The 27,272-nt window shown below is 37.7% G+C and overlaps 1 protein-coding gene across 1 annotated transcript; it reads right to left on the reverse strand.

The window, feature by feature from the left end:
- Positions 1-1,088: 1,088 nt before the first annotated feature.
- On the reverse strand, positions 1,089-27,272 carry LOC141343157 (uncharacterized). Its single transcript, XM_073847759.1, has 12 exons — positions 25,690-27,272; positions 25,302-25,458; positions 24,651-24,843; positions 24,452-24,547; positions 19,395-19,490; positions 17,945-18,070; positions 17,675-17,809; positions 17,443-17,553; positions 12,857-14,951; positions 12,455-12,496; positions 7,793-7,891; positions 1,089-2,355 (listed from the first exon to the last, which is right to left on the reverse strand). The coding sequence occupies exons 1-12, from the start codon at positions 25,796-25,798 to the stop codon at positions 2,138-2,140; spliced, it is 3,477 nt and encodes a 1,158-aa protein (XP_073703860.1). The 5' UTR covers positions 25,799-27,272; the 3' UTR covers positions 1,089-2,137.

Below are 27,272 nucleotides of genomic sequence, written 5' to 3' on the forward strand. Positions count from 1 at the left end.
TTACTTCCAGCTTAACAGATCTCAAATCCTAGTTTCTTCTAAAATCTGAGTACTCAAATTTTGATCCAACTGAACTTTACCTGCATAGTACTGGTCATGGAATGGACTCCTATAATGCAGTGTTGATAGAGGGATCTTGGTTTCTCCCTGGGTATTTTTCTCCATTTCTATTGAAATTGTGTTCCTAGCCAGTAACCTTTGTTTTATTTAACAGTGCCTAAAGACAATTAAGTTAACATAGACCTCACCATTCATCCAAGGAACAAAGAATTGAGAATGTGAAATACATAATTTTTCCCTATAAAGCTGATTTGGGGCAATGTAAGCACTGTAAAGAAAATGACTTGAAAACATGTTTTTCCTTTTGTACACGCCATGAGTAATATTTTAGACGCACAGTAAAAAAAAAAAAAGAAAAAAGATAAAAAAGTACAACATATGTCCTCAATGAAAATGTATTTGGTAACAATACACAATGGACAGTTCCATACAAAAAGAGGTTAGACTGCATTTTACATTTCAAATGAATACTAAAAACACTTTGGTCAAATCTTTGGTCAATTTGATGTCGAAGAACATGCTTTAACTAATAAGGATTCACAACAGCCTTTTTCCTTGATATAAAAAACTGAACATAAAAAAAGAGATTTTCCTCGGTCGTCAATGTTTTTCTTTCGTATTTTAAAAAACATTAAAGGGTTAGTTGACCCAACTGAACTTTGCCTTTGGAATACATAACTTTTTTCCTGTGGTGGGAAGAGCAAATGACAGACACAGTGGGTGTAGAGTCAGGCCTAGGAGAGGCTTTTATTAAACAAAAGAAAAGTGTCCAAAGGAGGGGAAAGTGTCCAACAAAAAACAGGGAATTTGGTGTCCTCTTCGTGCAGGGGATTCCTTGAAGAAGCGACAGTGTTCGATAGGGAAGGGTCCAGTAAGGGATGAAGTCCAGAGGCCGCACACGCTGCCCTCTCAGGACACTAGCGTGCAGGCACAGGGAAGAGACCGGTCTCTCGAGGAGAGGCACGCCTGGCATTTAAGCAGCGGCGGTGATGAGGCTTCATTCACATCAGGTGTGCCTCATCACATCAAGCTGTTTTGGTGCCACTCCCCACCGCCCCCACCCCCAAGCGACATCCAGCCTCCACCCACACGGTGCGCTACCTTCCTCAACTAGGCTCCAGCGGTTGGAGTGGGTGGGGATACCTCTCTGAAGCAATGCTCCCTCTCGAAACGCACTGAAACAGGGACAGAAAAACTGGGATTTAGTCCTCCCAGCTGCAAAAGGGGCAAGTGCTATCTTCAAACTTTTGTGAGCGAGAGGGAATGACATCATCAGATGTTGCCCTACTGTGCTGTCTAAGCCACACTGGTGGAGAATGCAGGCAAGGCGGAGCTTAGACAGCACAGTAGGGCAACATCTGATGATTTTTTGAAGGAGATAGCACTTGCCCCTTTTGCAGCTGGGAGGCCGTTTAATTTAGTATCACTTATCCTGCGGTTGGTTGAGGCTGTCGACTAAATCCCAGTTTTTCTGTCCCTGTTTCAGTGCGTTTCGAGAGGGAGCATTGCTTCAGAGAGGTATCCCCACCCACTCCAACCGCTGGAGCCTAGTTGAGGAAGGTAGCGCACCGTGTGGGCGGAGGCTGGATGTCGCTTGGGGGTGGGGGCGGTGGGGAGTGGCACCAAAACAGCTTGATGTGATGAGGCACACCTGATGTTAATGAAGCCTCATCACTGCCGCTGCTTAAATGCCAGGCATGCCTCTCCTTGAGAGACCGGTCTCTTCCCTGTGCCTGCACGCTAGTGTCCTGAGAGGGCAGCGTGTGCGGCCTCTGGACTTCATCCCTTACTGGACCCTTCCCTATCGAACACTGTCGCTTCAAGGAATCCCCTGCACGAAGGGGACACCAAATTCCCTGTTTATTTTGGACACTTTCCCCTCCTTTGGACACTTTAATTTTCTTATGTTTAATAAAAGCCTCTCCAAGGCCTGACTCTACACCCACTGTGTCTGTCATTTGCTCTTCCCACCACATTCCCTAAAAATGCTGATTTGGGGAACTAACCTTTAGTTGAAAACAATTAGAACTTGTTTCCCCGAGGTGAACGCTTGTAGGAAGGCTGAAATACCCGCATTTTAATGTACTTTTTTTCTTATGGAAGAAATGCGGTTTTTGATGAAATATTTCACTGCCTTCCAGTCTCGATTTACTAAAACTTCAGCTTCTGCATCAACGCAATGCTGACAGTCCATTTTCCCTGGAACTTGGTTTCTCACAATGAATTTCCTTAGGTGCCTTTCGACTGCAGCACATTCATCTGATGTCCAGCTTCTTTTGACTGCAGTTTGTTTGCCTAAGTATACAGGAAAAAAAAAAAAAGAATAGTTAAATCATCAGAACTGAAAGAAAACAAAAATCTGAAAGACAAACAGACAGCTATATGAGAAATGGACTTAAAAAAAAAAAATCAACATTAAGTAACATTGCCTCTACATGTCTACTAACTTTGTTGGGAGACCATCACAAAGAGTTAGAGGATATTAAGTAGACAGATTTCTAATAAGTTAGTTGACATGTAAGTGTAACATTAATTGTCAACATAATGTTCAAAAAGGACCCTCAAAATATTACCAATGATTTTGTCATGTACTGATAAACACAGCAACATGACACAGATGGGAACATGCATGTTAAAATACAGGTGCATCTCAAATTGGAATATCCTAAAAGGTTTTTGTTTGCAACTTATTTCAAAAACTGAAACTTTAATATATTCTAGATTCATTGATTAATTACATGTAAAGTTAAACATTCCTTAAGTTTTTTTGTTTTAATTTTGAAGATTAGAACGTACAGCTCAAGTCAAAAATCCAGTATCTCAAAATATTACAATACTTGCAAAGATCAATCAACAAAAAAGGATTTGCAAAACATAAGTTCAAGTTCTTTAGAGTATGTTCATTTATGTACTCAATTCTTGCTCAGCAGCACACAAATGACAGCATCAGTGAGGTGTGGCGTGTAAGTGATCAGCCTGTGGCACTGCTGAGGCACTACTGAACCTTCAGATCGCCTGTATATTGTTGGATCCACTGTTTCTCATCTTTCTCTTGAAAATAGCCAACAGATTCTCAATGGGGTTCCGGTCAGGCATGTTGGCTGGCCAATAAAGCACGGTAATATCATGGTCAGCAAAACAACTTGGAAGTGGTTTTGGCACTGTGGGCAGGTGCTAAAGTCCTGCTGGAAAAGGAAAGCAGCATCTTCATAAAGCTTGTCAGCAGATGAAAGCATAAAATGCTCCAAAATCTCTTGGTAGACGCTACATTGACTTTGCACTTGATACTGTAAAACACAGTGGACCAACACCAGCAGACGTCAAGGCACCCCATGGTATTACTGACTTCAGAATCTTCTCAATGGACTTCTGTGCCTCTCCAGGCTTCCTCCAGACTCTGGGATCATGATTTCAACATGAAATGCAAAAATTACTTTTATCTGAAAAGAGGACTTTGGACCACTGAGCAACATTCCAGTTAATTTTCTTCTAAGCTCAGGTAATATGCTTCTGATGTTGTTTCTGTTTCAGAAGTGGCTTGGTAGTGCTTTTCCTGAAGATGTCTGAGTGTGGAGACTCTTGATGTGCTAACTCCGGCTTCAGCCCACTCCTACTGAAGCTCTCCTAAGTGTTTGAATCGGCTTTGTTTGACAGTATTCTCAAGCTAACAGTCATGCCTGCTGCTTGTGCACCTTTGCCTACTCAATTTCTTTCTTCCAGTCAACTTTGCATTTAATATGCTTTGATAAAGCACTCTCTAAACAGCCACCCCATTTAGTAATGACCTTCTGTAACTTACCCTCTGTGTGGAGGGTGTCAATGGGTGTCTCCTGGACCAATGCCAAGTCAGCAGTCTTCTCCATTAGTGTGGTTTCAAAGAACAAGAGATACCGGGAATTTATACTGTAGGTATGGTCATTTAATGAAACTCAAATGTAAATTTTCCAACATTTTGAGACGCTGAATTTGACTTTCATGAGTTGTACGCTCTAATTATCAAAATAGAAAAATCGTTTTACTTTACATGTAATGAATCCAGAACATATGAAAGATTTTTTTTTTAAGTTACAATAAAAAAAAAGTGAAAAAAAAAAAACCCAACTACGATGATATTCAAATTTTTTGGGATGCACCTGTATATACAGATGAACATATTTGGTGCAGGTTCTTTTGTATTGTACGTTTTACAAATCAGGAATGCCGTTTAAGGGGAGTGCGGAACTGCAATAAAAATAAAAAAAACAATACAAAAAAAAAACTGACCTTTTTTTTTACCCATTGAGTTAAAGGAGAACTCCGGTGTGATTTTGACCTAAAGTGTATTGAATCATGATACCGAGTGTAAACGTACCTTGCATATCTCATCTCGTCTTGTCCACTGCTGTCCGAAATCTGGGGTCAGTTAGCCGATGCTCACAACAGCTTGTCAATGATATTCAATCGGGCATCGAAGGAGCCATGTAAATAAATCACTGTTTTACGCCATTTACGAGGCACAAAGTAGCTCCAGACTTCATTGGTAGACTTCCAAGGGCCCTGACATTTAAAACGAGACATTGAGAACTTAGAAAAAGCACCGGTAGTTTATTTACAAGTAGATTTATACAGACAGTAACGGCAAGGAGTTTAGCGGCCGCCGCCATCTTAAATGTAGTCACGATAAGTCGAGTGTCGATCACCAAGGAATTTATCAGCTTATCAACGTACCAGGTTGTAGTTTCCTTGGTGCTCGACACTCGACTTATCGTGACTACATTTAAGATGGCGGCGGCAGCTAAACTTCTTGCGGTTACTGTCTGTATAAATCTACTTGTAAATAAACTACCGGTGCTTTTTCTAAGTTCTCAATGTCTCGTTTTAAATGTCAGGGCCCTTGGAAGTCTACCAATGAAGTCTGGAGCTACTTTGTGCCTCGTAAATGGCGTAAAACAGTGATTTATTTACATGGCTCCTTCGATGCCCGATTGAATATCATTGACAAGCTGTTGTGAGCATCGGCTAACTGACCCCAGATTTCGGACAGCAGTGGACAAGACGAGATGAGATATGCAAGGTACGTTTACACTCGGTATCATGATTCAATACACTTTAGGTCAAAATCACACCGGAGTTCTCCTTTAACATTGTACAACGACACTTCCCTTTAATAAGGTGCATTATTTGACATTATTCATGGGTCTACAAAAGAACAATGCAGTGTTTGAATTGGTGGCCTTGTTCATGATCTCCCTAAAATAAAAATAAAACTACTCTGTATAGATTCTTAGAACATGCTTGACACAGACATGAGAAATATTCGTATAGAATATTTTAAGTGTGTAGTCTGAAATTTAGTCAGTCATGTCAAAAACAAATATTCTCTGATAAAATAATCCGTACGGAACCAAGGCGAGGTAGTTGCTACCGTCTGAGCTCATTATCTGCAATGTATCGTTTGAATTTGATCTATTCCTAACGACGATTCCAATAAGATAAAAATCCATTAAAAAGTTATGTCAAACATTTAGATGTCAAATGTATATTCTGTCTTTTTAATGTATTTATTCCTTTCCTTCAGAAAAACAACAACTAGAATAATATAAATGTAAAACCTTAAAATGTTAAAGACTAGTAATAAAATGGAAACAAACAAATCAATTAGCAATAGCATAAACAAAACTGATCAAATGCCAGGTACAACCCAGGCAATGGTTTTCTTTCATAAATAAAATATTGATTAGCCCTCATTTCATGAGTTCACACTTGCATATAATTAGGTGAAGTACGTAAAGCATGTTTGGCGGGCTGTCTAGGGAAGGCCTCCGAGCTCGGGAATGGCCCGAACCTAGAGTAGCCTCCCGTATAGGTTTAAAAAGAACTCGGAATGAGGAGATAAGGTGGTGGAGGGATGCTGATAAACCATCAAATGGGTAGAGGCAAGTCAACTGTATTTATATCTGATGTAGATTAACTTGAGTGCGTTCCACTTGTGTTAATTAGGCTAAGTATCTGACGCGCTCCTCCCGAACTTTGTTAATAAAACATTAACTGACTGAATATCTTTCGTAATTTTAATGATTTTCTTTTGTTCTTTGATTAACATTAACGACAGACGGCACGTTTATTAGATGGCTGTCTCTTTAACACTGAACATGCGTTTTCTTTCTCACCTGTTTACGTTCACTTAAGACTAGGGCTGTCAATCGATTAAAATTTTTAATTGCGATTAATCGCATGGTTGTCTTGTGTTAACTCGCGATTAATCGCACATTTTTATCTGTTCTAAATGTACCTTAAATTAACACTTTTTAAAGTTTTTAGTACTCTAATCAACATTGGCATGGATGCTTTAAGCAAATATGTGTTTATTATCAGTGAAACCATACTTGACTAGACTAACTTGTTTCAAATGTCATAGATGTTTTTCAAATAACTTGTTCATGTCTATTAGACACATGAAAAAAAGAACATAGAAACACCAGGTTCCCATTACTTCTCTTTCTTTGCACTGAGCAATTTACTTACACAAGCCTGTTTACATTATTTGCAGGACAGGGCAGCTCACTTCTTCTGAACATGCAAAATCTACATTTATTATTACATTTGTTTGCCTCTCAGTGCCCACATACTGTCATTTGATGCAGCCACGTTCTCAACAAAACTGTTTCCATTGTTTTGATGTAATATTTCTGTTATCAGATAACCAAAGTAATATGAAATAATAACTGAAAAAAAAAATCCTGAATTATGATCATGATTCAATCACTGAAAAGAATCATTTACCGGCATCTGGACATAAGTCACTATTCCCTGCATTATTATCGTTGTTTTTAACTTCCTGTTTGAATGCCTTCAGGATCCTTTGACTTTTTAGGAGTTTGGCCTGTACTGATTGGAGAGCCTGGTCTCATGCAAATGCGCACTAGCACGACTTTCTGTATCTATTTGGCGTGCTATTAACAAGCTGAAATTAACTTTGGAGTACATATGAAATGCAATTATGCATGTGTTTGACGTGCATTTAATACGCCATTTTCGCTCGTATGTGGCTTTACGCATCAACCACACAGCAACAATCCTAACGTAGCCCGACTCCGCTTGCATTCATTAAATATGGCAGAAGTGCCGGTGTACGCAAAATGATAAAAAACAGAAGTACTTGCGTACCGGCCCACTTCAAGCACTGGAATGAACATAACATCTGTTTTAACCGAAAGCGCTGCTCCACTGCCGCTCGCTGAACAGAGCAGACGCAGATATGAAGAGAGGGAGGTGCGCGCGCATTCATTGGGAGACCTCACGCACGTTCAGCAAAACCGGAGAGCCTCAGAAACTAAATTGGGTTTGTCCAATTATGTGTTTGTGTATTGTTGCTAGACACTTTTCGCTAGGTTGGCAGCACTGCATCCATTTAACTATGGGCTATAGTGGGTCAAACAGAAATGCGCGCTGCGTTAATCGCGCGTTAATAAAATTAGTGCCGTTAAAATTAATTTGCGTTAACGCGCCATTAACGCGTTAATGTTGACAGCCCTACTTAAGACCAAAAAACTCTGTTTATGATGATTTACTGACATATTTCGTGCATATTGGTCAATAAATATAAAAGAAAAGTCAGTTACAGTCCAGAACAACCTTTTCTTTATGGAAATACACGGAACTGTTTGAGAACGGACACAGATCGGGAACCCGCATCAGGACCGCAGTTAAAGATCAGCTGTACCATCAATCCACTTTATTTTTCTAAGCTCACCTCTCTTTTTGGCCGACTTTGTTTGCGGTTGCAAATATACTGTGGAAGTAGGTTCCTGAATGGATGTCACACTGTCCTCAGCTTCTGGAATGAATTCATCTGAGTGCAAGAAGAAGTATTTAATGAAATAAAACATATACATTAGCTGCAAGCAACACAAGATTATGATCAATCACGCATAAGTTTCAGTCATTTAGGTACGTCCCATTAAATGTTCAGATGTTAAAGTTTGTTTACAAGTTTTTAGTTAGTCATGAGATACGTTACAAAAACAGGTGTGGCATCATGACAATGAACTTGCCAGTTTAGTCTGTGGGAGTTTAGGCAGGACTTTGATACTAAGGACTTTTGACTACTTTAGACTAGGGCTCCAAAAAAAAAAAATCACTACTGTGCAAACAGCCAAATGACGTAATCAGTCCAAGATGACAGCAGCCATATTGGGATCTTTTGGTTTTACTTTTCTATAGTGGAAGTAGAGAGGTGTCATAAATTTTTTGTGTGTGTCTATAATTTAAAGTAAAGTTATATCATCGGAACAAGCAATTTACGGTAGGAAATGTTTTAACCTCGTTACATTATGGTATTAACAGTAAAAAAATTACCAGCTTACAAAAAATAAGATAGGTTAGCACATTTTGTCAATTTTTTTTAAATGAGAGCCACGTTTTATAGAGTAACTTTTTTTTTAATGCTGAGCACTCAGGTGTTGTTTTTTGTTTTTTTTCCCCTGGCACAGAGAGTTGAAGAATGTTCAACTTTGGGTAAAACACAACGCTAATCACTGTCAATTTGTAGTCAGCTAACAAAATCACACAGGGATCGTACTGGTGCTTGAATTCCTTGAAAATGCTTGAATTTTAAATGTAGTGTTTTCAAGGTTTGAAAAATGCTTGGATTTTGGATACAGTGCTTGAAAGTGCAGTTGCATTGGTTTCATATTAATTCGCTTTCATTCTAAACAATTATTTTTTGTTATGCTTATGCTTTAATGCCTCTGATGGAACAGAGCGAGAGATAAGACATGCCGGGAGGTTGTTGCATGACAAATACAAATTATGTTTGAAATGAGAACTCTGGGCTCACAAAAACCGCCAGTCCGACATCCCTGGGCTATTTTAGTCAACTACCAAAATGTTTGACCGGACTGCCCGACAGGCTATCATAAAGTAGAGGGCTTAACTGCTTAATTTAGTTGTATCAAATTTAAGGGCATAAAAAGTTTGTTAATTTTAATAGAATATGAAAATACTAATTTATAATTAATAATAATTTAAAGAGGTCTTACATTTGGGGATGGAAAGACTAGAATCACGATAGGGCTGGATAAAACTTCAAAAGGCAATGATGCACACTTCAAAGTCAAAACGCGGCACGGATGTCTTTATATGAATATATCTGAAGAGAACCAACTGTCCTCAGAAACGTGTCGTGGGCACTGATCTATAATGAAGAACATTATATCATCATTATATAGATCAGTAGTCTTTGCCATTTTAATTACCATCCCTGGTAAAACTGCCTTAATGCTGCTTTGTGTACAGCTATTACTAGGGAAACCGTAATATTTCACCACCTTAGCATCCAAGATGTTAGTACTTAAAGATTACATGTAAATATATTGTATACAATTATTTTAGTTTTTTTGTTTACCTGGATGTAAGCACAGTGCAGTGTTAATGCTTAAACTGCATTTACAATGTTTAAAGTGGCTGACAATAATAAATATTGTTGGTCATTATGGTGGTACTTGGAAAGCCAGCTGTCGAGTCACAGCCCTGATGAATGTAAAAGCTGGGTATGGAGCACAAGACATTGAAAAAGCTGCAAGATGAGATGCAAATGGTATATTTTAGTAGTGTCAAAATTAGCAAAATAACATGTGGTTCATTTTTTCTAGATTACCACAGTAAAAATATTTAATGCAATAAAAACAGGGGCAGGGCTAGGGTTAGCCATCCCCATTTACAACTTTTGCCTCTGTCTATTTTATTTATTTTATGAGATGCAGAACGTCTTTACGAGCACATCAAACGAGAGGCGTTTCAAACACACACTAACTTCGCCTCCACGCCAGGCTCGACTCGGCCTGTATCATTTCATATCAAACTACAAAAGAAACTATGTGCATGCAATGTCATAGGTTAAGGAATTAAGTTCCAAAAAAGGGGATTAAGCTGCCTTAAAACTGTGCATGACATAAGTTCTATATGCATCACATTAAAAACATCTATGAAATTGTAAAAACTGTCCTGAGGCTCCCCAGCATCATCTCCCTCATCTAAATCACCCCATTACACTCTCAGCTCTTCCATAGAGACTAAGTAAAAAAAAAAACAAAAAAAAAAACTAAAAGGTCATGTACAGCAGCCGTATTTAAATAACAACAGCTGTTTTGATGTGTTAATCCAAAAAAAAAAAGACATTAACTTATGTAGCTTTAAGGATTTCTTTAAAAATGTATTTAGAATTAGTATTTGATAACTTTATAAAATTTTTGTACATATCTGCTGAAGGGCACAGGTAGCTAAATATTTAACTTATTATAATGGGTTTATTTTAGTGGTGGGCCGTTATCGGCGTTAACGTGCTGCGTTAACGTGAAACTCTTATCGCGCGATAAAAAAAATATCGCCGTTAATCTATTCTCAAATTTGGGTTGGGAGCTGGGTCTAAACTACGCAAGCTATGATGACTTTCACCTTCACGTCCGTACGTTTAAGTCTCCTCCGCCAAAACACAGACGGGATCGCGTCGTCCTCCATTCATAAAAACCGAATCTACTATAGCGAAATGCCACGTAAATTCGTCGTTTTTTGGATTCATAAATCAAATGTTGGTCAGTCACTTAATTCAAATCGCGATATGGACTAGTGTCTGTGAAAACTGAAATGCAAAAAGACCGTTTTAATATGAATCCGATAGGTTCGTTTGCTGTGTGTTTGCATTGCGGAGACGAGCTTTTACTACACGGAGTACTCGCATACTGAAACACACGTGACGCTCCCGGTAATGTTTGGCATTTTCATCTCACATGAACAGATAAACTCAATCTCCCAAACTGCTGTGAGTGTCACTTTTACCGTTTCATTTGAGAAAACTAGCATCATATCAAACTGTATGACACAGAAACTTCACGGCAACCTGTCAAAATAAAAGTACGGTGTAACATGTAATGGGCTGGGTAGGTGTTGACGTTAAAAAAACACAATCTAATAGGTAGAAAAAATAATTTCATTGTTAGTTAGTTAGTAAAAACAAGTACATCTAATTGAACAATTTATTTTCATCAACAAATTATCATAGAACAGCTTTATGAGTTTTATGATCCATTCTCAAAGACTTTAAGTCATTATTTGGGAAACACACATATTCTGAATGCCTTCAGCAGAATTCAAATTAGCCATTTTAATCTAGATTAATTCCAAGATTTAATCTAGATTAAAAAAATTAATCTATGCCCACCCCTAGTTTATTTGAAAGTTATTTTTTTAAAGTCTAATAAATATTAAAATTGATAGCGCTCAATTATACTGTAATGTTGAATGCCTATAGTCAACGGTAAAACATTAAAGCAATAGTTCACCCAAAAATGAAAATTTGATGTTTATCTGCTTCCCCTCAGGGCATCCAAGATGTAGGTGACTTTGTTTCTTCAGCAGAACACAAATGACGATTTTTGACGAAAACCGGTGCAGTCGGTCAGCCTCATAATGGCAGTGGATGGGCACCAGACCTTTGAAAGTAAGAAAAAAACATGCACAGACAATTCCAAATTACACCCTGCGGCTTGTGACGATACATTGATGTCCTAAGACACGAAACGATCGGCTTTTGTGAGAAACTGAACAATATTTATATCCTTTTTTACCTTTGATGCACAGCCACGTCCATCTGTCGTGACCACGAGATTGTCATCCGGCTTGTTACATGTGAACGCGCTCTGGTGTAGAATACGCAAAAAGGGGAAATCAGCGATAAAAAACAATTCCGGATCAGTTCATGCAAGCAAACGTAATCTTTTACCTTTAAATCGGTTTGAACAATCAGCATATAGAAAGTAATTACCAATGAATAGCCGCGATACCCAAAATCTCTGTGCACTGTGTAAACAATGAGTGATAAATACACGCGACAGATGGCTTCCGGCGTTTGCGTATTCTACACCAGAGCGCTATACGAGTAACGAGCCGGATGATGAACTCGTGCTCATGACAGATGGACGTGGCTGTGCATCAAAGGTAAAAAAAAATTATATAAATACTGTTAAGTTTCTCACAAAAACCGATTGTTTCGTGTCTTAGGACATCAATGTATCAACACGAGCCGCAGGGTGTAATGTGGATTTGTCTGTGCATGTTTTTTGTTACTTTCAAAGGTTTGGTGCCATCCACTGCCATTAAATCACTAACAGACTGCACCGGTTTGAGTTAAAAATCTTTGTTTGTGTTCTGCTGAGGAAACAAAGTCACCTACATCTTGGATACCCTGAGGGGAAGCAGATAAACATCAAATTTTCATTTCTGGGTGAACTATCCCTTTAAGGAGAATTTTTTATAGAGACATTAGTATTGCTAACAGTGAAAGAAGCCATTAAACAAATATTAAAAATATATTTAAATAAGATGATTCATAATAAAAAAATAAATCATACAAACATACCTTCTTCTTGAGAGCACCCATCCATGTCCAGGTCAACAGTCTCTAAAAAAAGTAATAGAATATGAATGAGTCAGAAAGCTGAAACTGTGGTCAACTTTGCAAAAGTAGTCAAAAATAATACATAAATAGCAAAACAGACGGTCTTAAATGGTCCAGTTATAGTCAATTATAACTATAAAACCTGCTCTCCCCATCAGTATGTTAAAGGAGAAGCACACTTCCAGAACAATAGACAAATACATATAAATATAATTACAAATGCTTGTACTCTTATTCAATTCGATTATACTAAACTTGATTTTGCTACTCAATTCAAATTCTATACACTTCTCTAAAAGAGAATGATTTACAGATGGACAATCCTATCCTTTAAGGAAATTTTAAATAAAAAAGGCTTAATACCAGTCACATCAAGCTGAATTTCATCCAGATTCTTCCCTTTGAACTCTCCTAGCCGTCCCTTTTCCAAAGCTAAAAGAACTTTGCTAATTTTAGCAAGCTGGAGGGTTCCTTCTGGAAGACGGTAGTGCTTTCTGTGGACCTCAATGTTGTGGCCAAGGAAATCTGCCAACTGGTCGAGTTCTGTTGTTTTCAGGTTGAGAACGGTCGACAGAGTAGCAATGTGTTTCCTTAGTTTTGTCGAAGTTAGCGCTTTTGGATGTTTGATGTCATCACATTCGTTCACAAACTGCCTAATGCAATCAGAACCCCTCAAATAATGGACAGAGTGCGGCAATGCAAACAAGTAGCAGTTTTCTTTCAGCACTCCACATTCTTCTCGCTTCTCAGTCAAAGCATCAAGGGATTCCCTCATGACTGGAGTAAGGAGAACAGGGACTTTCCTTCCTCGCTTTCCTACTATGGCAATCCGGACAAAATGTTTGCAAAGCTTCTGCTCGAGCGCTGTAAGGGCCAGGTTAACATCTTGGTGAGTTTCTGATGTGTCCTTTGACAGGTACACAGACAAGGGCATTCGGGATACCTCTCCTGCTCTACGGCGGTTGAAGAGAATAACTTGTGCCAAGGTCACTTTAGCAAGGTCCTTCCAGTTTAAGGGAGAAGGATTTTCTCGCAGGGCATCAAGTTGTGTCTGCTGTTTCTCAGACAAATGGGAATGAAGTTTTTGGACATCTTGTGTGAACGGTAGAATTTGAGGAGAATTCCACTTGGTCTGATTAAGCTGAGTTAATGCTTGGCTCGCAATGTCAAATTTCCAACTCTCTTGATATAGCAGTGCAAATTCTTCAGCGTCTTTGGCTGTCTGTTGATCTTTCGTCTTTAATCCTTCAGATTTGATAAACATGGCCAATGCATGTAAGCCATGCCCAACTTTGCGAGCAAGCGATGGACGTTGATATTTTCCAGTTTTGTCACTGAATCCAGCGAGGCATCTTGCAGCCCTAACAACATGACTGTATTTTTCAGGTTTTATGAGTTCTTTGATGGACTTCACGTGTGTCATCTTTTTAGCTTCCAGTACCAGCCTGGCAAGCTCTCTCAGTTTTTGTCGAATATATTGGTGTTGGCTAATTACATTTTCATTCTTGTTGAACAGTCTGAATCCATATTCAAGAATGCAGCGGTCTTCCTTAATTGCAACGGCGACCTCATCCTGATTCATTTCATTTAAGAACTTCCAGTATGTGTCGCTAAGTCCAGTTGGAGCAGGTTCAGCAAACGCACACAGCGCTTGAACTCTTGTTTTACCTCGCTTGGAAGACTTGCCCTGAGGCTTGAAATTGCAGACTTGAAAATGTCGCCACATGACTCTTTTTCTGAAGAGCCCAAAGCAGTAAACACAGTGCATAAATTCTTGTCCTTCAGTTTTTTTTTTGGGTTGCTTCCACGGGATGAGTTTGCCTTGCCGGCTCTCCAAAACTTCAACATTATGTTCAAAGTTCCCCTTGTTTCGTATATAATCTAATTGCAGCCTCCTTTCTTTTGAGTTCTTTGGCAAACTCAATGCCTTCGCAACCTCGACCACATCACTGTGTCTACGCGACAAGTGCCTTGACATTTTTTGAACTACTTGGCCACAATACAAGCAATGATGTTTCTTGTTATATCTTCTAGAACCATCCTCCTTTTTCAAAACTGGATTAACATAGACGGATGGCTCTTCTTCAAGCGGAACTGAAATGCTCATCTCTTTGTTACTATATGTTCGCGCTGTTGTTTTCTCTCTGCTTCTTTCATCTCTGCTATTGGAAAATCTGCAATCTTGCACTGAGTCTTGACTTGTTTCAAATCTTCTCTGACCTGAAGACTCACACCTGCTCTGACTGGATGACTCACTTCTGCTCTGACTTGAAGACTGAAATTGGCTCTGACTTGACTTGCTTCTGCTCTGTGTAATAGCTGACTTTTGTTTATTTTTCAGTGATAACTCCAAGCTGCAGTCACTGCTATCCCCTGTGCTTTCTTCCCTGGGATCTGGGATATACTCATCCTCGCTATCGCCACACGAGTCATCTGATTCTACAAGATGCCTTTGAATCTTTAAAAAATAAATAAAGTTAACAGGATTAGTCTCTCCAAAATGAAGGAAAAAAAAGACTCACCTACAACACAAATGACTACGGTTCATCAGAGCACAAATGAATAGTTTTGGATGTGAAGAGACAGAATGGAAATGGACAGCATTTAAGTCATTTAGGCAAGATAATAAAAGTCCATATTAGAAATATTTTAACAATGATGTGTTATTTTAACATGAGTGATCTGATGAGCTTGATACAGTGAGGAAAAACAATATTTAATCCTCTGCATGTTTGCCCACTAACAAAGAAATGATCAGTGGTATAATGTTAACGGTAGGCTAATTTGAACAGTGAGAGACAAAACAAAATTCAGAAAAAAAACTCATAAAAATTAGGACTCCACTTTTTGAAATTCATTTTTCTTATGTTATTCTGTCTCTCACTGTTAAAATCAACCAATACATTTATAGACCAACCATTTATTTGCCAGTGGGTGAACATACAAAGTCAGCAGGGAATATAATTGATTTAAATATTTTTTTCAAATAACTTTTTTCTTTATGTAATGAAAGTTTATAACGGACAAACACACAAGCGTTAAAACTGTTGGTTGCCATCAATTTCCATTCATCATGTCTCTTAACATCTAAGTTTATTTTCTTAGTTGTATTTACGAGCAATGAAATTTATGCATATATGAAAGTTATTTGAGAGTTCTTTTAATACATTAGTACGATAAACTGACTAAAACTGTCAACTGCATGACATTCATTCTTTAAGGAAGCTAGGTAAAAATTTATTACAAGTAAATTAAATAAGAAATAAACTAGTAATTAAAAATTAGACCAAGGGACTAAAAACATTGAGAACACCAACCATTAAGTGACAAAGCATTAGGGCTGGGCGATATGGCTGAAAACTATATCACGATATCAGTGTTTCATATCGGTCGATATCGATAATTATTGATATTTTTATGACCCATTTAAAATAAGGACCAGGAGAAAAATATATTACACTCAAGCATTTTTATTTTAAACTTAACCTGCCTCTAATCATAATCCCGTCAGTTATTAAGACAGAAATGTCTACAACCATGGAAAACTCAAATAATTAAAATGTAAATATAAGTCTAAAGTCACAATATACACTTAATTATCTCTTAATCCTCAATTCAAACCCCATTCATTGTCGATGAAGTGAATGGTCAAGCTAATGTATGGCCCAGAAGTACGGCTTGACCACAGGTCAGAGGTTGTTGCAAAGTACTTGGCTGATAATATTTATTTCTGCACAGATTGCTGGTTGCCAGTAGCCAACATTACTTCTTTCCCGGTACTTTAGCCTATACTTTGTGTAATAACAAAAATATTTATTTAAGTGAAAAAATAAGTCCAAAACTTTCAACATTTTGAACAATAGGGCCTTACAATCTTTTTTTTTTTTTCAGAAATTCTTGTTTTAATTTTTCTGATAATCAAATGAAAGCAAAATCACTGATTTATTTTTAAAAATAGAAATAAACGGAGCTTTACTGTTAAAATTAATACATAGAAGAAAAATTATATTCAGTTAAAAAAAAGGTTTAATAATAATAGTATTTTTTCAACAATTAAGTGGTGACTCTTTATTTATTTATTTTTTTATCATATATTGTTTTATGTAAATTATTTAAATGTGAACATATAAACACCTACATTATACTGTACAAAGTAATACAAGACTAATATTGTTCTGTTACATGTTAAACCGTACTTTTATTTTGACAGGTTGCCGTGAAGTTTCAGTGTGTAATACAGTATGAATGATGCTAGTTTCACTAATGAAACGGTAAAATTGACAAAAAGTGACACTCACAGCAGCTTTGGAGATGTATTTATTGGAGTTTGTTTGTTCATGTGAGATGCAAAGGCCAAACATTAGCGGGAGCGTCACGTGTGCTTCAGTATGCGAGTAGTGAAAATAAAACCTCCATTCATACATATAGAGACAAACGGAACATGCAGGATTCTTATTGAAACGGTCTTTTTGCAATTCAATTTTCACAGACACTAGTCCATATCGCGATCTGAATTAATTAACAGACCGACTTTTGATTTATTGATCCAAAAATCGACGAATTCCGCGGCATTCCGCCCTATAGTAAAGTCCGTTTTTATGAATGGAGTCCGCGATCCCGTCTGTGAGGAGACATTGTAAACGCGCGATCATGTAGAGACAGAAATCAAATGCCGTCGTGTAAATAAGATAAATAACATAAGGCTATTTAGTTTGTTTAATACAACAACAAGGGCCCGTTCTGTAGGAAAGATAACCTTAACTTCTATTGTGATCTGGCGCTATGAACTGAACGTTAAAGGGGGGCGGGGCGGGCTGACGAAGAATACAAAATATCGAACGTTTTATCGAACACATTTTTTATTGATATCGATCTCTTGTCTATCGCGATATATATCGTTATCGTTTTATCGCCCAGCCCTACAAAGCATGAAAAAAAAAATCACTTACAGGACGGAGAAAGCTTCTCTTTGGTCTTTCTAGAGCCATTTCCATCTTGGGAGTGGCAATCTCATCTGTGCTGTCATCACTTGGAACAGAAAAATCTGGTACCTTGTCCATCTGCCAAAAGGGAGTTAGGTCATGCTAGGATTGTTCACATTCTATCAAAATCATTTACAACAAAAATATTTTGGTAGAAATTAACTGTCAAATAGTTGGTACCAGAGCTTAAGAGGCATACCAAAATGCTTTTTGTCATCCTCAGCTTTGAAACAACTTCGCTGTCTGATTGCGAACTGGAATCCTCATCAGTTTCATCTACTATACTTTCACTCGAGTCAAACAGAGGCTCAGAATAATCAGGAACCGCATCCATCTGCCAAAAAGAGTGATTTTAATATATGGTTATACATTTTTGCTCACACTATTAAAATCAGCCACAGGCAAATGATGTTTGAGCCATTTACATAAACTTTACACAAGAATTTTAAGTACTGCATCGGAGGAATACCTGAATGTTTCCATTCCTTGTCTTCTGTTGAACAACACCAGAGGGTGGAGAGGTAGGGTTGTCTTTATCCTCATCAGTCTCATCACTTTCTGAATAATTTACTAGGCCAAACCCTCCAGTAAACACCTGAATATAATTAAACATATGTATTAAGAGTTAACTGGAACCATATATGTATAAGCAGTGTACTAATTTAGCACAAACACTTGGGCAAGAACCTAATAACAACAACATTTATCTAGTTTGACAGAGTGAACGGCCATCTAAAGTTGAGTCAGTTTAGCTTCATTTCTATAGCGCTTTATACAATAAAAATAGTTTTGAAGCAGCTTTTCATTGATCAGCTTGAATCATGGAATTATATATTTCCTGTTGAAGTCAGTTCCTTCTCAGTTCTGTCTATTGAGAAGATAATTATTAAATTTGTTTAGTTTGTCAAATCAAATCATTTTAATTCTTCTAAAATACTGTCATTGTTTAGTGTTGAACAATTGTCAGTCAGTTGTCACTGTTCAGCTGTTTAGTTTTTGATTCAGTTCTGCCTAAAAACGGTATAAATATCAATATAACGGAAAATACTTTAAACATGATGAATAAATGAGACTTCAACATTGGGGTGTTTATGAATCTGAAAGAAAACAGAGCCAAACAGCATTCCACAGAAGCTAGAGAAAAAGTCACACAAATGCAGATCAGGGAAAAGGCAATGTATAAGTGTTTTAATTTCCCACTGAGAACAACTGGAATAGAAAGTGGAAGCTACAGTACACCATCCAAGTACTAAAGAAGTTCAATGTTAAATCAGATAAGCCACAAAAATGCCAACAATTACAATTAAATAGCTAAATGTTCTTTCCTAGAGCTAACAGCTAGTGTCACAGCAACATTTAATATCGTGCAATGGATTACATCTAAAATACTCAACCTGAACATGTAGCAGCTTGTAAAGTGTTGAATTCTACCTGCAATAAGTTCAGTTTAAATAATGACAGGTGCTGTTCCAATTAATTAAAATCACTTTGAATGAGATCCATACGTGAGGGCCCCATAAGGCCAAGACTAGAAATGTGTGTGTGTATAAGGACCCCATAAGGCCAAGACTAGAAATGTGTGTGTGTATAAGGACCCCATAAGGCCAAGACTAGAAATGTGTGTGTGTGAACTTAACTGTAAAATCATTACTTTGGGTTGAGGGCCCCATAAGGCCAAGACTAGAAATGTGTGTGTATAAGGACCCCATAAGGTCAAGACTAGAAATGTGTGTGTGACGCTTAACCTGACAGAAACCTTTCTAGTTTTACTGTCCTGCTGCGCACTAACTGTTTCCTCAATCAGAACTCTAACATATCACCCAATGATGATAAACATAGTGTGAACCTGTTTCTTTAATAGAAACTATGAAATCTAAGAGCTCAATAGTTTGAGATGATTGTCTACATTACTCTTTTACCTGTGTGATTTCATCATCCATTTTGGGGTCATCATTGGATGGGTGATCTGTTGGGGACGAGTCGGTCTGTAGAGCAGAAGACTGCTTCTTTGGACCCTGCAAATCAGACAAAAACAGAACAAGAACCTGTGAAGAACTGACAAGTGTAATGTATTCAGGCATTTACAAGAGACACATGTTATCTCAGTCTCTCAACTAGCATATAGTTGAAATCTAAACCCATTTACAGATCCTTCCTAGAGCTAACAGCTAGTGTCACAGCAACATTTAATATCGTGCAATGGATTACATCTAAAATACTCAACCTGAACATGTAGCAGCTTGTAAAGTGTTGAATTCTACCTGCAATAAGTTCATTTTAAATAATGACAGGTGCTGTTCCAATTAATTAAAATCACTTTGAATGAGATCCATACGTGAGGGCCCCATAAGGCCAAGACTAGAAATGTGTGTGTGTATAAGGACCCCATAAGGTCAAGACTAGAAATGTGTGTGTGACGCTTAACCTGACAGAAACCTTTCTAGTTTTACTGTCCTGCTGCACACTAACTGTTTCCTCAATCAGAACTCTAACATATCACCCAATGATGATAAACATAGTGTGAACCTGTTTCTTTAATAGAAACTATGAAATCTAAGAGCTCAATAGTTTGAGATGATTGTCTACATTACTCTTTTACCTGTGTGATTTCATCATCCATTTTGGGGTCATCATCGGATGGGTGATCTGTTGGGGACGAGTCGGTCTGTAGAGCAGAAGACTGCTTCTTTGGACCCTGCAAATCAGACAAAAACAGAACAAGAACCTGTGAAGAACTGACAAGTGTAGTGTATTCAGGCATTTACAAGAGACACATGTTATCTCATGTAAAAACAGTCTCTCAACTAGCATATAGTTGAAATCTAAACCCATTTACAGATCCTTCCTAGAGCTAACAGCTAGTGTCACAGCAAGATTTAATATCGTGCAATGGATTACATCTAAAATACTCAACCTGAACATGTAGCAGCTTGTAAAGTGTTGAATTCTACCTGCAATAAGTTCAGTTTAAATAATGACAGGTGCTGTTCCAATTAATTAAAATCACTTTGAATGAGATCCATACGTGAGGGCCCCATAAGGCCAAGACTAGAAATGTGTGTGTGTATAAGGACCCCATAAGGTCAAGACTAGAAATGCGTGTGTGACGCTTAACCTGACAGAAACCTTTCTAGTTTTACTGTCCTGCTGCACACTAACTGTTTCCTCAATCAGAACTCTAACATATCACCCAATGATGATAAACATAGTGTGAACCTGTTTCTTTAATAGAAACTATGAAATCTAAGAGCTCAATAGTTTGAGATGATTGTCTACATTACTCTTTTACCTGTGTGATTTCATCATCCATTTTGGGGTCATCATCGGATGGGTGATCTGTTGGGGACGAGTCGGTCTGTAGAGCAGAAGACTGCTTCTTTGGACCCTGCAAATCAGACAAAAACAGAACAAGAACCTGTGAAGAACTGACAAGTGTAATGTATTCAGGCATTTACAAGAGACACATGTTAGCTCATGTAAAAACAGTCTCTCAACTAGCATATAGTTGAAATCTAAACCCATTTACAGATCCTTCCTAGAGCTAACAGCTAGTGTCACAGCAACATTTAATATCGTGCAATGGATTACATCTAAAATACTCAACCTGAACATGTAGCAGCTTGTAAAGTGTTGAATTCTACCTGCAATAAGTTCATTTTAAATAATGACAGGAGCTGTTCCAATTAATTAAAATCACTTTGAATGAGATCCATACGTGAGGGCCCCATAAGGCCAAGACTAGAAATGTGTGTGTATAAGGACCCCATAAGGTCAAGACTAGAAATGTGTGTGTGACGCTTAACCTGACAGAAACCTTTCTAGTTTTACTGTCCTGCTGCACACTAACTGTTTCCTCAATCAGAACTCTAACATATCACCCAATGATGATAAACATAGTGTGAACCTGTTTCTTTAATAGAAACTATGAAATCTAAGAGCTCAATAGTTTGAGATGATTGTCTACATTACTATTTTACCTGTGTGATTTCATCATCCATTTTGGGGTCATCATCGGATGGGTGATCTGTTGGGGACGAGTCGGTCTGTAGAGCAGAAGACTGCTTCTTTGGACCCTGCAAATCAGACAAAAACAGAACAAGAACCTGTGAAGAACTGACAAGTGTAGTGTATTCAGGCATTTACAAGAGACACATGTTATCTCATGTAAAAACAGTCTCTCAACTAGCATATAGTTGAAATCTAAACCCATTTACAGATCCTTCCTAGAGCTAACAGCTAGTGTCACAGCAAGATTTAATATCGTGCAATGGATTACATCTAAAATACTCAACCTGAACATGTAGCAGCTTGTAAAGTGTTGAATTCTACCTGCAATAAGTTCATTTTAAATAATGACAGGAGCTGTTCCAATTAATTAAAATCACTTTGAATGAGATCCATACGTGAGGGCCCCATAAGGCCAAGACTAGAAATTTGTGTGTATAAGGACCCCATAAGGCCAAGACTAGAAATGTGTGTGTGTGAACTTAACTGTAAAATCATTACTTTGGGTTGAGGGCCTCATAAGGCCAAGACTAGAAATGTGTGTGTGACGCTTAACCTGACAGAAACCTTTCTAGTTTTACTGTCCTGCTGCACACTAACTGTTTCCTCAATCAGAACTCTAACATATCACCCAATGATGATAAACATAGTGTAAACCTGTTTCTTTAATAGAAACTATGAAATCTAAGAGCTCAATAGTTTGAGATTATTGTCTACATTACTCTTTTACCTGTGTGATTTCATCATCCATTTTGGGGTCATCATCGGATGGGTGATCTGTTGGGGACGAGTCGGTCTGTAGAGCAGAAGACTGCTTCTTTGGACCCTGCAAATCAGACAAAAACAGAACAAGAACCTGTGAAGAACTGACAAGTGTAGTGTATTCAGGCATTTACAAGAGACACATGTTATCTCATGTAAAAACAGTCTCTCAACTAGCATATAGTTGAAATCTAAACCCATTTACAAATCCTTCCTAGAGCTAACAGCTAGTGTCACAGCAAGATTTAATATCGTGCAATGGATTACATCTAAAATACTCAACCTGAACATGTAGCAGCTTGTAAAGTGTTGAATTCTACCTGCAATAAGTTCAGTTTAAATAATGACAGGTGCTGTTCCAATTAATTAAAATCACTTTGAATGAGATCCATACGTGAGGGCCCCATAAGGCCAAGACTAGAAATTTGTGTGTATAAGGACCCCATAAGGCCAAGACTAGAAATGTGTGTGTGTGAACTTAACTGTAAAATCATTACTTTGGGTTGAGGGCCTCATAAGGTCAAGACTAGAAATGTGTGTGTGACGCTTAACCTGACAGAAACCTTTCTAGTTTTACTGTCCTGCTGCACACTAACTGTTTCCTCAATCAGAACTCTAACATATCACCCAATGATGAAAAACATAGTGTGAACCTGTTTCTTTAATAGAAACTATGAAATCTAAGAGCTCAATAGTTTGAGATGATTGTCTACATTACTCTTTTACCTGTGTGATTTCATCATCCATTTTGGGGTCATCATTGGATGGGTGATCTGTTGGGGACGAGTCGGTCTGTAGAGCAGAAGACTGCTTCTTTGGACCCTGCAAATCAGACAAAAACAGAACAAGAACCTGTGAAGAACTGACAAGTGTAATGTATTCAGGCATTTACAAGAGACACATGTTATCTCATAGTCTCTCAACTAGCATATAGTTGAAATCTAAACCCATTTACAGATCCTTCCTAGAGCTAACAGCTAGTGTCACAGCAACATTTAATATCGTGCAATGGATTACATCTAAAATACTCAACCTGAACATGTAGCAGCTTGTAAAGTGTTGAATTCTACCTGCAATAAGTTCAGTTTAAATAATGACAGGTGCTGTTCCAATTAATTAAAATCACTTTGAATGAGATCCATACGTGAGGGCCCCATAAGGCCAAGACTAGAAATGTGTGTGTGTATAAGGACCCCATAAGGCCAAGACTAGAAATGTGTGTGTGTGTATAAGGACCCCATAAGGTCAAGACTAGAAATGTGTGTGTGACGCTTAACCTGACAGAAACCTTTCTAGTTTTACTGTCCTGCTGCACACTAACTGTTTCCTCAATCAGAACTCTAACATATCACCCAATGATGATAAACATAGTGTGAACCTGTTTCTTTAATAGAAACTATGAAATCTAAGAGCTCAATAGTTTGAGATGATTGTCTACATTACTCTTTTACCTGTGTGATTTCATCATCCATTTTGGGGTCATCATCGGATGGGTGATCTGTTGGGGACGAGTCGGTCTGTAGAGCAGAAGACTGCTTCTTTGGACCCTGCAAATCAGACAAAAACAGAACAAGAACCTGTGAAGAACTGACAAGTGTAATGTATTCAGGCATTTACAAGAGACACATGTTATCTCATGTAAAAACAGTCTCTCAACTAGCATATAGTTGAAATCTAAACCCATTTACAGATCCTTCCTAGAGCTAACAGCTAGTGTCACAGCAAGATTTAATATCGTGCAATGGATTACATCTAAAATACTCAACCTGAACATGTAGCAGCTTGTAAAGTGTTGAATTCTACCTGCAATAAGTTCAGTTTAAATAATGACAGGAGCTGTTCCAATTAATTAAAATCACTTTGAATGAGATCCATACGTGAGGGCCCCATAAGGCCAAGACTAGAAATTTGTGTGTATAAGGACCCCATAAGGCCAAGACTAGAAATGTGTGTGTGTGAACTTAACTGTAAAATCATTACTTTGGGTTGAGGGCCTCATAAGGCCAAGACTAGAAATGTGTGTGTGACGCTTAACCTGACAGAAACCTTTCTAGTTTTACTGTCCTGCTGCACACTAACTGTTTCCTCAATCAGAACTCTAACATATCACCCAATGATGATAAACATAGTGTGAACCTGTTTCTTTAATAGAAACTATGAAATCTAAGAGCTCAATAGTTTGAGATGATTGTCTACATTACTCTTTTACCTGTGTGATTTCATCATCCATTTTGGGGTCATCATCGGATGGGTGATCTGTTGGGGACGAGTCGGTCTGTAGAGCAGAAGACTGCTTCTTTGGACCCTGCAAATCAGACAAAAAAAAAGTAAATTTCTGTGTGTGTGTGTGTGTATATATATATATATATACACACACACAAAAAAGTAGTTGTGTTAGTCTAACTCACCTTGTTACGCCATGGCCATTGTGCATCACCATAGTTATATTCAATTTCACTTCCGATTTCAATTCTTTTCATGGCAAATAGACACAAATGGGGCCTGTTATTTACTATGATTTTTTTCATAGAGCAGTTGGGAGATTTGTGATTGTCATTGCATAGTCTTCCCAGAGAGCCATCTTCTTTGGATGCATCAATACTAAAAGGTATAAAAAAAACTTTGTAAGTTCATTTAAAGAAAAACCCTTTAAATATTTAAATATCATGTGCACAAATGGTCAGATTACACGAAAGAGACATTTAAATTACACATCAACTGTAACTGTAAGACATACAAAGCAGAAAGTCCTAATCAACAAAAGTGCTTATCATCAGCCTAAAATGTTAAAGTCGCCCTGTAGTGAAACTCAAGTTTTGAATGTTGATAATGTACAGCATATTGCTCCAAATACCATTGCGGAGTATATTAACTTAAAACTGCCGAGGACCACAGAACAGACAGAAAAACATTAAAATCACCCATAGAATTGAGTACACAGGGGCTGTATTATCGGAATTAACTGCTGATTATGCTTTTGCTCATTAACTATTCAGAAGTGTGTTGCATGGCATACATGTTTCCCAGATGTCTCAAAACATGCATCTGTACATACTTACCACCAGTGACGTTGCTGCCACTCAAAATCAAATAGAAATGTACTCTGTAACTCTGTGTAGTGTCTCGCCTGGAATTCCTCTGCAGCAACGAGTTCCCCCTTGTATTCCAAGACAAAAGCTCCCGGTTCAACAGGCTGGTTAGCAAATACTCCTCTACCTATAAAGACATAATTAGAAAGACACTTAATTTGGGGAAAAAGTTGTTGCCTTGACACTTTTGGAGGTGAAACTAGGGATTCAGAGTATTAACCGAATGTAAACAAATAGGAAAGAAAGAAAGAAAGAAAGAAAGAAAACTCTACTAATTTACCATTTCCAACTACAATGGTATACATTATTATGTAAGTGTATGCAAATGAGAGGTACTGATAAATTCACATCAACATACCTTTGTTTCTATCTATATATCTTTCCACAAACTCTGGTTTGTCACATGAAGACAAAATATAGGTCCTTGCTTCGTCAGCAGGCCGTATCCTCTTTCTTCTTTTGGACATTATAGCTTTTTATAAAATAAAATACAGACACATCCACAAAGAAAAAGTATGAATTTAGCATGAGAGACAAAAAACAAGCAAATTCAAGTCATTAATATTCAAGTGGAGCTGTCACTGGCATTAATGTATCAACTAACATAATCAACAATACATATATTAAAGCATTAATTAATCTTAACTAATGTTAATTATATTAAAATACAGTCGTTCATTGTTAGGTCAAGTTAATTCACAGAACATTATTTAATGTTAACAAGCACAACTTTTGATTTTAATAATGCATTAGTAGATATTGAAATTTACATTAAGATTAATAAATGCTGTAGTAGTATTGTTCTTCTTAGTTCATGTTAACAAAAGTAACTAACTAATGAAACTTACTGTAAAGTGTTACCAAAAAATACGTAGTCAAATTATCAACTGCAATAAAACATGCTTCTTTCTTCTGCTGTCAACACCATTATTAGTCTAGAGATAAGATTAGCAAGCTAACGCTAGCGATCTGAATAAACTAGCACATCATTATTATTAACCATCAATTTCATACGTTACGAAACGGAGAAAGCATTTGAACGAAACTACATCATGTACAAAGTCAAATAACATAAACCTACCTGTTATTCACCTGAAGAGATTCTTCCGTTTACATCCACTTGAAAATGCAGAAATCCAGAAAAGTCCGTCTTTCCATGTGCTATTAACAACGAGCGATCTCAGTACAATGGTCACTTTACTTCATTAAGCACCATTCTACTGATATGAGTAGGAATTGACACAAAACTACATCAAATGTACAGTCAAATAATATAAACCTAACTTACCTGCTGCTCTCAAGAAGAGTGAAGTTCGTCTGTTCGACGTTAAACCGCATTGAACTTCCGGTTGATAACGCGCGTAACCGAATATAAACGACCCCTCCCTTTCCGTGAACTATTAGCAATTAGCCGTGTGATTAAAAAGGTTTTTCATTAAGCATCGTTCTGTTGATATGGGTAGTAATTGACACGAAACTCAAATGCAGTAAAATAATATAAACCTACCTGTTGCTCACATTAAGTATTTTTTCCCTTGGTACAGAGTTGAAACACGTTAAATTATAGATGTAAAATAAGGAATTAACACTGTCAATCACAGAAACTAAACAGCTCCTCCCTTTCCGTGAGCTAAAATAACACACACTTCCGGTAGTGTGTATCTGCGGCACTACCGCACTTTGAGATATGGGGGCGATAGAGAGCGCAAACACACATACACACAGAACCATACTTTGTCACCTTGTGGGGAAAGTGAAAAAAAGGCATGAGACACACCAGGAGAGGCTTATGAGGCTGTTTAAATGAAAATCGGTGTGGGGCCCACTATTTTGGGCCCCACAAGGCTGTTGGACCCCACACTGTTGGTGGGCTCCTTGTCACCGGGCCCAACAAAGTAAGAAATACAAGTACACACACACACACACACACACACACACACA

Source organism: Garra rufa, chromosome 9 (assembly GCF_049309525.1).
Source record: "Garra rufa chromosome 9, GarRuf1.0, whole genome shotgun sequence".
NCBI lineage: Eukaryota > Metazoa > Chordata > Actinopteri > Cypriniformes > Cyprinidae > Garra > Garra rufa.

Excerpts from the sequence above, each read along its gene's own strand:
- LOC141343157 (XM_073847759.1), bottom strand. The coding sequence starts at position 25,798 with ATGTCCAAAAGAAGAAAGAGGATACGGCCTGCTGACGAAGCAAGGACC. Across the intron at positions 18,071-19,394 it reads TGGATGATGAAATCACACAG|GTGTTTACTGGAGGGTTTGG; the intron begins GTAAAAGAGTAA and ends AATTATATTCAG. Across the intron at positions 14,952-17,442 it reads AGAGAAGCTTTCTCCGTCCT|ATTCAAAGGCATCTTGTAGA; the intron begins GTAAGTGATTTT and ends TATTTTTTAAAG.